Source organism: Clarias gariepinus, chromosome 26 (assembly GCF_024256425.1).
Source record: "Clarias gariepinus isolate MV-2021 ecotype Netherlands chromosome 26, CGAR_prim_01v2, whole genome shotgun sequence".
Classification (NCBI taxonomy): domain Eukaryota; kingdom Metazoa; phylum Chordata; class Actinopteri; order Siluriformes; family Clariidae; genus Clarias; species Clarias gariepinus.
Window position 1 is genome coordinate 4,110,199 of NC_071125.1, and position 13,512 is coordinate 4,123,710.

General features: G+C 42.2%; 2 protein-coding genes across 2 annotated transcripts in view; both read left to right on the forward strand.

The window, feature by feature from the left end:
• The window catches only part of ube2e2 (ubiquitin-conjugating enzyme E2E 2), a 32,316-nt gene extending 30,616 nt beyond the window's left edge, over positions 1 to 1,700 (forward strand). Inside the window, exon 6 of the mRNA XM_053488261.1 lies at positions 955 to 1,700. Coding sequence (XP_053344236.1) covers positions 955 to 1,052 — 98 coding nt within the window. The 3' untranslated portion in view covers positions 1,053 to 1,700. The remainder of the gene's footprint in view (positions 1 to 954) is intronic.
• A 5,238-nt stretch (positions 1,701 to 6,938) lies between these two features.
• On the forward strand, positions 6,939 to 13,118 carry nr1d2a (nuclear receptor subfamily 1, group D, member 2a). Its single transcript, XM_053487999.1, has 9 exons — positions 6,939 to 7,259; positions 9,789 to 10,010; positions 10,822 to 10,910; positions 11,050 to 11,194; positions 11,431 to 11,727; positions 11,887 to 12,086; positions 12,199 to 12,384; positions 12,475 to 12,685; positions 12,799 to 13,118. Exons 1-9 carry the CDS (start codon positions 7,241 to 7,243, stop codon positions 12,993 to 12,995), a joined length of 1,566 nt encoding a protein of 521 aa, XP_053343974.1. The 5' UTR covers positions 6,939 to 7,240; the 3' UTR covers positions 12,996 to 13,118.
• Positions 13,119 to 13,512: the final 394 nt, after the last annotated feature.

Here is a 13,512-nt window from a genome sequence, read left to right on the forward strand (position 1 = left end):
AATTTGAACACTGACCATGAAGGTGGTCTTGAACTCGGCTGATTGCAGCTGGTCTGTTTTGTACCTGAGCCTCAAGTAATAAAAGTGGACTCCATATCAACAGTGACCAGTGACCCGTCGCCCTCTTTTGTTATACTGAGCTTCCAGCCTCCTAGCACACAATATGACTTCAGATCATTCCCTGCTCTCTGATATCACCCAAATGAGGATGGATTCCCTGTTGAGTCCGGTTCCTTTCAAGATTTCTTATGATTGCCATCTTAGGGAGGTTATCCATGCTCCCGTCGCCCTCAGCTTGCTCATCAGGGACAAACTGATGGTTTTGATTTATGCATATTTCCTCATGCGTTTGTTTGTAGCATATTTTGTAAAACAAAAAAAACAGCCACCATGAAAGTCTGGCTAGCAGGTAAAGGTGTACATCGCTGGTTTGCATATAGTGCGTGTGACAGTAAGGTTTCCATATTCATTTCCATATATATACATTTTTTTGATTCTGTAAAGTTGTTTTGCGAGAATGACTATTGTTAAAAGCACTAAATAAGGTGTAATTGAATTAAACTGAATTAAATTGAATCCCAGGAATGCCAGTTCGCATGACGGGAGGGATATTTTAGGGGGAACAATAACACCCACTTTGGAAACGTCTTGTGGTAACTTGTTAAAAAGAATAGTACAAGAGGACTTTATCTTTATCTATAATCTTTAAACAATTCCACAAAGTTATTGCACAATAATTCCTTGTCATGTTACTGAGAAAACTGTTTTACATATTTTTTAAAAAACCTGAGCTTTTTCATAGTAACCTACTTAGCAAGATTTCAACAGCATTGTGGTCACTGTAATACAAAGACATCATTACACACAGCAAGAATGAAGAAACAACAAGCTAATTCTGGCCAACTTATTCCCTATTTGATAAACATGTTTGTGTTTTCTTTGTCCATCCCACAGCTGACCCTCTCGTCGGGAGCATCGCCACGCAATACCTGACCAACAGAACTGAACACGACAGAATAGCCAAACAGTGGACGAAGAGATACGCCACATAAAGAGCAGTCCTCCCTCAGAGCCTCCCTCTATAAATCGCTCCCTCTTCCCGACCCCCACCGTACCTGTCTACCTCTGTCCCCGTCCTCTCAGAGCACACTCACCGTATATAATCTCCGCTTCCCCGACCGCCTTGGCCGCTTTCGGTGAACAGAACTGTCCTTTTGTTCCTCGTTGACTTGAAAGCTTCTTTTTTGATACCAAGAGTAGACTGGGATTTTTATTTTCCAATTATCTGAATGTTTTCAATTATTCTAGGAGGAAAATATTGTTGTTGTTATTGTTGTTGGTATTATTATTATTATTATTAATGTTGCTCAACCTCATGTATGTAAGTGGCATCAGGAACAAATACAGACTATAAGAACCCACACCCACCCACCGACCCACACACGTGCGACCACACTACAGTTTTTCAGTCATGGTATGTGCATGTTAACAGGATGCCCATTTGCACCCAGATCAACACGAAGCTCCGCTCTGTTTGTAACGTATTTTTTAAACACACCGTCAAAAAGCAGCCACCATGAAAACCTGGCTGGCGGATAGATGGGAAATCACAGGTTTGTATATAGTGTGTGACACAGTGCGGTTTGTTGTGCACTTGCTTTATGGACAAACGTTCAATAAAACACTGTGGCTGAATCATACAGTATGTGATGTGTTCTTTTTGCATGTGTTGTGTGTGTGTGCATTTTCTGCTCCTCCTACGCTCCAAGGAGTAACTAAAATCGGTGTGTTAATCATGTTTCAACTTTGACGTTCTTCCTCGCTTGACTCACAGATGTGGGATCCTGGGGACTTGAACTCGAGAAGATAATTTGGGTAATTTTACCATTTTCTACAGCATTATGTAACAATTTAAGCACTTACCAATAACAAGACTACAAATAATTGGACTAAACAAGGCTTATTTTAAGTTATATTTATACACCGATCGGCCATAACATTATGACCACCTGCTTAATATTGGATAGGTTGCTTCTTTCGCCACCATTAAAGTGATGAACAGTGTGTTCTGACACCTTTCTATCACAACCAGCATTAATCTTTTCATCAATTTGATCTACACTAGTGCTTGTATTGGATGGATTAGACTACACGAGCCAGGCTTCACTCCCCATGTGCTTCAGTGAGCCTTGGCCACCCATGACCCTGTCGCCAGTTCACCAGTTTTTCTTCCTTGGATTACTTTGGTATGTCTGACTACTGCAGACAATAGCTGCAGTTTTAGAGTTGCTCTGACCTGGTCCCTTAGCCATGACAATTTGACCCTTCAATCAAAGTCACTCAAACCTTTATGCTTGCCTGTTTTTTTTGCTTCCAACACATCAACTTCAGGGAAAAAAAAAGGTCACTTTATTGCTGCCTAATATATATGAACTTGAGAATATACACCCACATCCAGTCACCACTCCAAGAAAATATTAAAAATGTAGCTACTGTGAGAAGGACCGAATTGTAATGGCTAGACAACTGGGTCCGGAAAACTCCAAAACTGCAGTTCTTGTGGGATGTACCTGGTCTGGAGTTTTCATGAAGTACCAAAAGTGCTCCATGGAATAAAAAAATCCTGGCAATAGGATCCTGGGTGGCCAAGCATCTTGGGTGGATGCACATGGGGAGCGAAGTTTGTCCCGTGTATTCCGAACCAATGGGAAGCTTCTGTACCTCAAATTAAGGAAAAGGTTTCAACACAAAGGGCATTATTGTTTTGGTGACAATAGTGTAGACCCACTCCAATATTAGGCAGGTGGATAAAGCGGTATGGCTCCCATTGAGGGGTTGACATGGCTGTCCATCTTATCTGCACATTTTTACACAGGTTGCCTTTCCTGATAAAACACTCACTTTTCCAGACAATAACCATACCCTTGATTTGGGGCGTCGGCTGGGAATCAAACCCACGCCTTCCATATTACAGGGGAGAATCCTACAGTACCACTGAGCCTGATGCCTTGTAACTGATTCTTAAGTAAGACTGGCTAAAGTAATAATTTTCAAATATTCTCAAGTTCATATTTAATGATGAGATCAATGCGGACAATTTTTAGCAACTGCTAAAATGAGATGAAAAGAAATTCCTTGACATCACATTCATTCTGTGTTAAAGCAATGTGCTGTAAAGGTCACCTCAGGTAAATGATGTATGAGGTCACATTCAGTAATAGTGTGGTAAATATAGAGATAACATTATCGCACTGAATTGTCCCATGATAAACCCAGTACACCTTATCTAAACATGGAAATATCATTAACAAATCACTGGGCACGGGTGCAAGTTTTTAATGCAGCGTATATGTACTCCAAAAACCAAAATATATATATTTAATATACAATATAATATATTCTTTTGTGATTTGAGTATTTAAACGATGTCATACTGTATATACTGTACATTGTAGCTACATTATCAGGTCAAATGTATACTGTATGTGTCTGACTGTAGCCCTTTACCTTTCGGCCGAATGTTTAATTCAAAGTTTGACAGCAATGAAACAAGAAATAAATTATTCAATGAGCGTCAGGATATTACCCACCCCAATTTAGAGTCCAGATTAAGCTTGTGTTTAGACTGGTTATATTTTATTCCTAATAAGTTTCCACAAAACAGAAGAATGCCTGCTAAACTATAAAGTACTGTATATACTTAGAGTACTATAAATAATCTAAGGCACTGGTGGCTCTGTGGTAGGTTTCTCTCCTACCATGTGGAAAGTCTGGTTTCAATTCCCAGCCAATGCCCAAACCCCTAGCCACTGGGTGCAATGCCAGTCTCAAGCCTGGATAAAATGGGTGGGATGCATCAGGAAGGGCATCCGGCGTAAAAAAAAACCTGTGCCAAGCTTGTGTGCGGATCGGATTGTCCGCAGTGGCGACCCCTTGCTGGGAGCAGCCAACATTATAAATAATCTGTGATGTATTTGGCATTATTTTGTAGATTTTACTAATCAAACTATGAACTCCTACCAAATATGTGTCCTTGGTCACAGACCCGAATCAGGGAGCCGAAAAGATTAACTGACCCACACAATGAGATGAAAAATGCGCCCTGCATACGAGCGTTAGGAAACTGATCACGGTTGCTGAGATTGACGCCCACCAGCAAGATGCTGCCCTGGGAGGCTGCCCATATTTTACCCATATCTAAATCTGCTTCTGCTTGTTAGAACGCTTGACATGCAGGAAATACATGATTTGGTGATGAAATATAGGCACTTAAACATTTTGACATTATTTTGACAATACTGTACATCATGTTTCATTTCATTTGTCCCATTTTATAAGCATAACTAAATATGAAGTACGACGCTTGAAATACATTCCCCAGCCAAAAAAAAATAAAAAAATCACCATTTGGATTTAACCAAGCTAAAAGTAAAGGTCCTTCTACAGGATAAATACTGTAGTGATTAATGTTTCAGCTGCAACAAGTAGCTTCTCATTTCTTAACTGGGAGGATAGTGAGAAAGAGATGTGGTCGGAAAAAACATTCTGAATGAGGGTGATAGTAGATCACTTAAACACATAGTGAGATGAAACCATAAAAAAACACACACACATTGAAAATCATAACTATGATGAACTTATGAGTTCAGATTTACCCTGTTCCAAAGCAATGGAAGCATCAAGGAAAGAAGGAGGTAGATTAAGTGATGCCCCCATCATGCCTAGTGCCTACTGTACTTGCTTCTTTTGGTGTCAGGTCTATAGTTAGCAACATTATATATTGAATGACCAGTTTTTCAAATCAATGGCTTTTTTTCTTTCCTGATGGCACAGGCATATTCCAAGATGACGATGCCAAGATTTATTGAGCACAAATTGTGAAAGAGCAGTTCAGGGAGCATGAGACATCATTTCCACACATGGACTGGCCACCACAGAGTTCAGACCTCAATCCATTAAGGATCTTTGAGATGTCCTGGAGAAGAATTTTCACAGTGCTTTGACTCTCCCATCATCAATTCAAGATCTTGGAGAGACTTTTATCTCCCTGACTCTGGATGGAAATAAATGTTGTTATATTGCAGAAGCTTGTCAAAATGTGCACGCTAAAAGCAAAAGGGATTCCAATGAACTATTGAAGTATGCGACGTCTGTTTTCGGTCAGGCAGTATACTTTTATAGTTTCATTTGAAGGCACTATACAGCATATATTACTATTTCTTTACCGCAGATCTCAGAGCTCCAGCTGAAATAAACCTCAGTTAATGCCTGTTTACTTACCTAATCTCCATCTGGTTCACTCCTCTTCTAAATGTGCCATTTTAGTGTCTACGTAAATGAGCAACTGCTACACACCCCAACGGAGAACAGCAGAACTGTCAGGGGAGGGGAATCTTCTTATATACGGTCAAAAGCAGGTAATGTTTTTCTCCCATGTTCTTGGTTTGTACACACACACACTAGAGATTTTGCAGAATAGGTTCCATTAAAAAAACATTACTGGAGTCACCACCCTTTCATCCTGGCTCTTCTAAATGGATACCATTAAGACATGATGTGACTGTTTGCTTCACATCTGAAATGCTGGCGTCCCAGGAACTCCTTTAATGGCCCAAACATGTGGAAATCACTTGAGGCAAGGTCAGGACTGTAAGGGACACACCTTACTTTATTTCAGCCACTCTGTAGATTTTGCTGCACCCAAAGCTTTTATAATTCTACAAATCATTCTTGTTTACTGTTAAAATAAGTTTAAAAAAAATATCAAACCTTTAACAGACATGGACTGTATACTTATCAGAGCATTGATCTAATCTCATTATTCCTTATGAAGCAGCTCTCCTAAGGAATGAATGTTTTTACTCTTTACACCAAAACTTAGGTGGTTAGCACTGTCACCTTGCACCATCAGGGTCCAGGTTTGATTCCCACTCTGTGTGCATAGAGTTTACATGCTCTTCCCCTGCCTGCTGGGTTTCCTCCGGTTACTCTGGTTTCCTCCCACTGCCCAAAGCCATGCTGATTAGGCTAATTATTGTTTCCAAATTGCCCATAGTCTGTGAATGTTGACCAGAGGTCCTACCACAGTTGTAAAAATGGGAACAAATAAAGGTCACCAGCACTGGCCTTCATGGACCCTAGATGGACTACAGTGGTTCCTAAATAGACGGATGGATGGACTGTTTTGCAAAACGATATTGAGGCGGCAGAGTGTCTTGGTGGTTAGCACTGTTGTCTCGCACCTGAAGTGTCTGGGTCTAGGTTCAGTTCCTACCTTGTGTCTGTATGCATGAAGTTTGCATGTTTTCCCTGTGCTTGGTGGGTTTCCTCTTGGTACTCCAGTTTCCTCCCACAGTCCAAAGACATGCAGATTAGGCTTATTGGTGTTTATTGGAGTGTATATATGTGTGTGTGTGTGTGTGTGTGTGTTTCTGGGTGTGCTCTGTGATGGATTGGCACCTCCCTGCCTTGGGACTCTAAGTCTCCTGGGATAGGCTCCAGGCATCCCGCGACCCTGTATGCAGGACAAAGCGGTACAGACAATGAGTGAGTGAGTGATTATTATTATTATTATTATTAATATTATTGATGTTGCTGCTAATACATTATATGTCTTATTATAAATAATTTCTGGAACACACCAAGCATTTAAAAGTTACAGCAAGCACTTTGGTCAAATAATTGTTACACCCAGGTGTCCGCAAACTTTTGGTCATTTAAGAGAATCATTTTATTTTATACATTAAATATAATAATTAATGTTTATTTATAAGCCTCTCTCTCTGTTTAAAGCTCTCCTCAGGAATGCTACAACCTCGCGCCAGGACTGACGTCACTGTCCTGAGCGCTCTGGCCCCGCCCCTTGTTCTGTGGAAACTGTGTCACTGGGTTAAAGTGACTGTAGCGCGCGCGCGGCTTGGGGGCGGAGCGGAGAAATGGCCATAGCAACAAACCTTAGAACATTCAGTTCCTAGCAGCAGCAGCAGCAGCAGTTCACTTGCAGCTCGGCTGGACTTACAGTCAGCGTACAGTAGGAAATACCTCGCGTTTTATTTTAGATTAAACATTGATTTTTTTTTTTTTGCTAATAGGAAGGTTCCTGAGGAGATTCCGGGATATCATATAAACGACATGAGCCGTCTCTGTTCAGTCTGAGGAGTCGTTTTTCGGACGTTATTTTAGCCTCACGGTTTAGCCATAACAACGTTAAACGGTTTCATTTTGGACGTTAAGACGCAAAATGGGATCAACAAAACCAGGTAATACGCTTTACTATAATGCTACAATACTGTTTAACACCGCCAAAATCCTGTTAATAATGTACATGATTATGTACCTTTTTATTTGTGTAATATTGCCCGCGTTTGTGTGTGAGTAAGGGGTGTGTACAGTGTTTATGTGCTTGTTGTACTCTTCTCCCTCCGGCTCACATGGCTCGCCCCGCCTGCCCATGTGCCTCTGTGTACGCGAGCCGGTGTTCTCAGCCTTCTGATTGGTCGAGAACTCCCGTGACGTAGCTCATTGCATAATTCGGCGCGGAGTGTCTCCGCAGCAGCATGTGAGCCAGGTGCTCTGACCTAGATTGCTTTTTTTTTTCTTTCAGGCTCGAGTTTAAATCAATTGCAGCTCCCTATTTAGGCGCACTCTGTCGGGTATCAAATGACGAGTATGTCCTGACTGCAGACTAAATAGCAGGTCGGAAATAGAAACGAGGAAACGGTTTCCTGCGGTGATTTCTAGTGATATGTTACTATGATATTTAATACAATGGCGCTCAGTTGTGGATGTGTTCAGTGCGTCGTGCAACCTAGTTTAGGGCCCTTGAATTGCGTTTGGGATACAGCCCTGGCGAATACGCTCCAGACACGTGTGGGAATCCTCAGTCACGCAGGATTAGGTAACCTGCTCCTGTCAGTTGCAGTAGAGCTATATATATATATATATATATATATATATATATATATATATCCCACAGACACAGGAAAAGAAAAATACTATGATGTATATGATACTATCATCTTGTTATCATATATATTTCAGTATATAAAAACATGCAGATGTTAGATTTTTAAATTTTTTGTATTAATTTGTGGTATTTTGGGTCGGGTTGCCAGCTAGATGCCTGATTGTCCTTTTCAAACTACAGCCAATTTGGGAACGCCAGTTAGTCTAATCTGCATGTCTTTAAACTGTGGGAGGAAACCAGCGTACCTAGAGGAAACACACTAAGCAAGGGGAGAACATGCGAACCCTACGCACACAGATCCGAGGCAGGAATCGAACCCGGATCCTAAAGGTGCAATATGACAGTGCTATTATTATTATTGTGTTATTATTATTAAATATAACAATATAATTCACCACTGTTGTACCCCGCCATATTTATCTATAAAATTAATACAATACACAAGAATGTACTGTGTTACGTTTTTTATTATATATTTATTGCACAAATGACCGTCTACATCTGACGATGTTCATGCACAGACATGATTTAGTTCTTTATTATGTGATATCATATTACTCCTAATTAAGTAAAATAGAACATTCAGCACAAACCCTGTGTGCTTGTGTGCCCTGCGATGGATTGGCACCCGTCCAAGGTTACCCCGCCACGTGCCCCGAGGTGGATTAGATAAAACTGAGCAAGGTGGATCGGGTAAAAAATATTCCTACCCATGTTCAGGAAGCCCCACCTCAAGGATATGTAGAGTTTGTCAAAGTTGATTAACAGGAAGTGAATTAAAAAATTAAACAAAACATTCCAGCTCAGATACCTTCCCGCATTTCGACCAGACTATTTGTACAAGTCAGGAATAAAAAATAATGTCTGTCGCACCTTTGAACCACCTCCCAAACAGTGATGACATAGTTAAGGTTTGAGTCTTCCAGATAAAGAGGCCAGTGGCTTAGTGGTCAGCGCTGTCACCTCACAGCCCTGAGGATGGATTTCCTTTAGTTTTCTCCACGGTCCAAAGACATGAGTGGAGAAGCTGTGCAAGTGTAGGGTGCATGAGGTTGGGTTGCTCAGCAAATGTCTCTTCTCCTTAAAGCAATGGCCATTAGAGTGAAGCCATAGGTCATAGGTCATTGCAGCATCATTGGTCAATGCTGATGGTTTAATAATAGATACAGGTTAGATGTAATACATTAGATGTTCTATCCTAAAGGTCATGATTAAATGGTGAAGAGATTTGTCACTGTGAACAAAGTTAAACACCAGTTTAATTGAGTTTGGTGTCTCACAGGTTTGTTTCTCCATATTCTCCCTTAAAGCACATTACTAACCTACATGAATTATTCAGACGCTGTGTGTAATTTAGGGAGTGAGGAATGCCCATGTGTTGCTGCAAAGGTCCTGGGAGGTCAAGGGGGTTTAAAGCTGACCTTTGTATTGTATTGCTATTATTGATGCTTATGCCGTAACCTTGTCTTTCCCTTAAATGGGACGGGGTAGGGTGAGATACCATCTTTAACACCTTGGTGTAAATTTGAAACCAGTTGTAACTCCTAGGCTTAAAGCACCACAGAGGCAATCCGCTTGCAGAACTAGCAACGTCATAAAGTGCAGTATTTTAATCTTGTGTACAGATTTCTTCATTGTACTAGGCCTGAGTACTTGGTATCTTTACTATATTACTAGAGCTCTACTAGAATATTTTCCTGCCTCCTCTACCTGAGTAATTCATTGATGCCTCTCTTCTTTTAGTTAACCATAGACAGCTGCGATTATATTATTGTATAATTGAATTCTTCCCACACGTATCCTGTTCTTCCTCTTTTTCCAGCTGGTGTGATAGCGTACATCTGCTCTTCCGGCTCTGCATCCAGCCCCAAATCTTGCTTGAGTGACAGCTCCAGTGTCCACTCACAGTCCTCATCTCCACCTCCTCCAACAGCACAGAGCCTGAAGATGGAAATTCCCTGCGCCAGGCCCCTCAGCATCCCCAAACCCGCCAACTCTCGTGTGCCTGCGTCGGAGAAGAGCGCAACCAAGAGCAGCATTACGAGTGAGTCTGGGGTACGGTTTTAAAATGGGCGGCCTGTTATTTGTTAGTCTGCTACAATACTTTTTGCAATTTGCAAAACTGGAAAGCTAATTAAACAGATTAATAAATGATTTGACTTGGATATTGCATTTTAATTAAAGGCTTTGTGATAAGAAAATAAATAATCTCATATATATAAAATACACATTTCAAAAAGTCAGCAAGAATATTTACAGGTTTAAAGCTGCTTAGGGAAATAAATGACTAGTAGAAAAATCCCTCCTCCTTCACTGTGACTGACTAGTAGAAATGCCACACCTCCTTTACTTTGATTGACAGGTAGAAAGGCCACAACTCCTTCACCGTGACTGATGAGTATAAAGACCACACCCCTTTACTCTGAATGACAAGCAGAAATGCCACACCTCTTTCACTCTGACTGACAAGTAAAAATGCCACACCTCCTTCACTGTAACTGACAGGTAGAAAGGCCACACCTCCTTTCACTATGACTGATGAGTATAAGGGCCACTCCCCTTTACTTTGAAAGACAAGTAGAAAATCCACACCTTCTTTACGTTGACTGACAGGTAGAAAAGCCATGCCTCTTTCACGTTGACTGACAGGTAGAAAGGCCACACCTCCTTTACTGTGACTAACGAGCAGAAAGACCACGGACAAGAACAAAGGCCACGCCTCCTTTCCTATGACTAGCAAACACCTAAGAGACACAGACAGCATCCATCCTTTATCTATTTCCTGGTACACACTGTTCCGAACTGAAGCAGGTTTTTCCAATATCAGTCTTTAAACCATCTATTTGTGTTTTCAGAGCTGAACGGCATGGTGCTACTGTGTAAAGTGTGTGGAGACGTGGCTTCAGGATTCCATTACGGCGTTCATGCCTGTGAAGGTTGCAAGGTACTTGTGTTTTGTTTTTTCCCATTCTATAAATTCAACCTGTATTGTTAAGTTGCTCATTTAAAATAAATCCCAAAATAAATCTTTCAGCCTCCATTAAACAGATAGTGTTGATTAACGTGCGTGTTGGAACCTCCAGGGCTTTTTTCGGAGGAGCATTCAGCAGAACATCCAGTATAAGAAGTGCATGAAGTCGGAGAACTGCACCATCATGCGCATAAACCGAAATCGCTGCCAGCAGTGCCGATTCAAGAAGTGCCTAGCGGTGGGGATGTCACGGGACGGTGAGCTCTTTTCTTCTGTGCTTCTGTGAAATATACAGATATATACAAATCAAAGATATATACACAAGTATTTAGGCTTTAAAACATAACCAGAGCAGGAGCTTGCAGTAAATGAGGTAGCTTGGGTAAATAATGTATTCTACTATGTAGGTATTGTTTAACGAACAGCATACCTTTATCGATACGTCGCTGAATCAAAATATTTGATCTAACGACGTCCCAATCCCCTCCTGCAGCTGTCCGGTTTGGACGCATCCCGAAACGGGAGAAGCAGCGCATGCTCCTGGAAATGCAGAACGCCATGAACAGCGTGATGACCGGAGCTCAGCTGCACCAGGTGCTCCGAGACTCCAGCTCCTGCTCTCCATCGTCATCCTCTTCCTCTCCGTCACCCCCGTCCTCACCGCAGTGCTCTCCGGATTCAGAGTCCTTAGTGCCCATGGACACCATGAGCTTGGGCTCGTCCTGTTCCTCGGACAGCGGCGAGGACGATTCGGCGCCTCGGCCCGATGGATTTCATCTCGCACAATCAGGTGTGGTAAATCAGCGTTTCGTTTTTGGTCTTATCTATTAATCCATAGTGGTCCTAGTTAAAAGTAAATTAACCAAATTGCCCTGTACATTTTGTCGCATAGAAGAGAGCAACCTGATGTATTTTTCCTGTTAAGATTTGTGAATTTAATGTTCACCAGGTGGCGCTCTTTCACTGGGCCTCTCGGAAAGACTGAGCAACAGCAACGTGACAAACATCCACAGCACTCCCTGTGACAGCCGGCAGCAAATCACCATCAGGTACCACAGCAGCGTGAAGCCTGATAACGCCTCATACTGCCACTACAGCAGAGCCAATCTGAACGAACTCGCCGGAGTCTCAGCCAACCGAAGGCACCTGGTGAGTTGGTTCTGAAGCGTGGTGGTGGTTGCATCATCCCAAGCATTACCTTAGTAAATAACATATATACTGTAGATAAAACCGAATCTAATATGGCATGCGTGTCCCCCAGGTGTGTCCCATGAACACTTCACCCATAGTGGACCCGTCCAAATCCAGCCATGAGATATGGGAGGAGTTCTCATTGAGCTTTACTCCTGCTGTGAGAGAGGTGGTGGAGTTTGCCAGGCAGATTCCCGGCTTCCGCGAGCTCTCGCAGCACGACCAGGTCAGCCTGCTGAAGGCCGGGACTTTTGAGGTACAAAAAGCGCTTCTCTTACCGTCTTCACCAGCACATGTCCACCCCCCCGCCCCTGTGTGTAACTTTGCTCTGATGGCATGCTCACAGGTCCTGATGGTGCGCTTCTCCTCGCTGTTCGACGTGAAGCAGAGGACGGTGAGCTTCCTGAGCGGGCGCAGCTACAGTGTGGAGGCCCTGCGCTCCATGGGCGCTGGAGAACTGCTCTCATCCATGTTCGACTTCAGCGAGAAGCTCATGGCGCTGCAGCTCAGCCCGGAGGAGATAAGCCTCTTCACCGCGCTCGTCCTCGTCTCCGCCGGTACAAAATTCTACAATTTAAATGCAAACTGGTCTTAGTAGTAGATTCAGCCTTGAAAAAAAAAAAACTTTAAGTAAAGTTTTAACGTCCCGTTGCTTTCTCTTCGTTTTCAGACCGCACCGGGATCGAGGACGTGAGCTCGGTCGAGGCTCTGCAGGAGAACCTGATCAGAGCTTTGAGGAACCTGATCATGAAGAACCACTCGAACGAGGCGGCCGTCTTCACCAAGTTGCTGCTGAAGCTCCCGGAGCTTCGTTCCCTCAATAACATGCACTCGGAGGAGCTGCTCTCTTTTAAAGTCCACCCTTAAAAATGAGGGGACGGACGTGCGTCTCTCTCTCTCTCTCTCTCTCTCTCTCTCTTGACCAAACCGGGCTGTACATTTCTCTCTTGAATGTATTTAACACAAAAGATTTATTATTATTATTATTATTATTATTATTACTATGTCAAAATGATTTAGGAAGTCCAGAGAAGCTGTGCATTTTTTTTTCTTTTGTTCCATAATTAGGGTAGATAAACCAGATTGGATCGATTTATTTACTCCCCAATTAAGTTGCAGTTTGAACCTTTTACTAAGGCAACTTCCAGATTTTTTCACTTATGTTTTCCATTAGCTAGGATATTCCATTGAAATCTTTAGATGTCGTAGTTTAATCGTCTTCAGTAATGACCAGCCCCTCGTTCAGTTTGTTGTCCCATCAAGTGGCTGCTAAATACCTTATTCTGATTGATCCAAAGGTGCTGGATATAATGTAACTGATAACAGGAAGTGACTTGTTAAATGCATAAAAAGTGTCCTTCTTTAATTAATAGTTGATTCATGT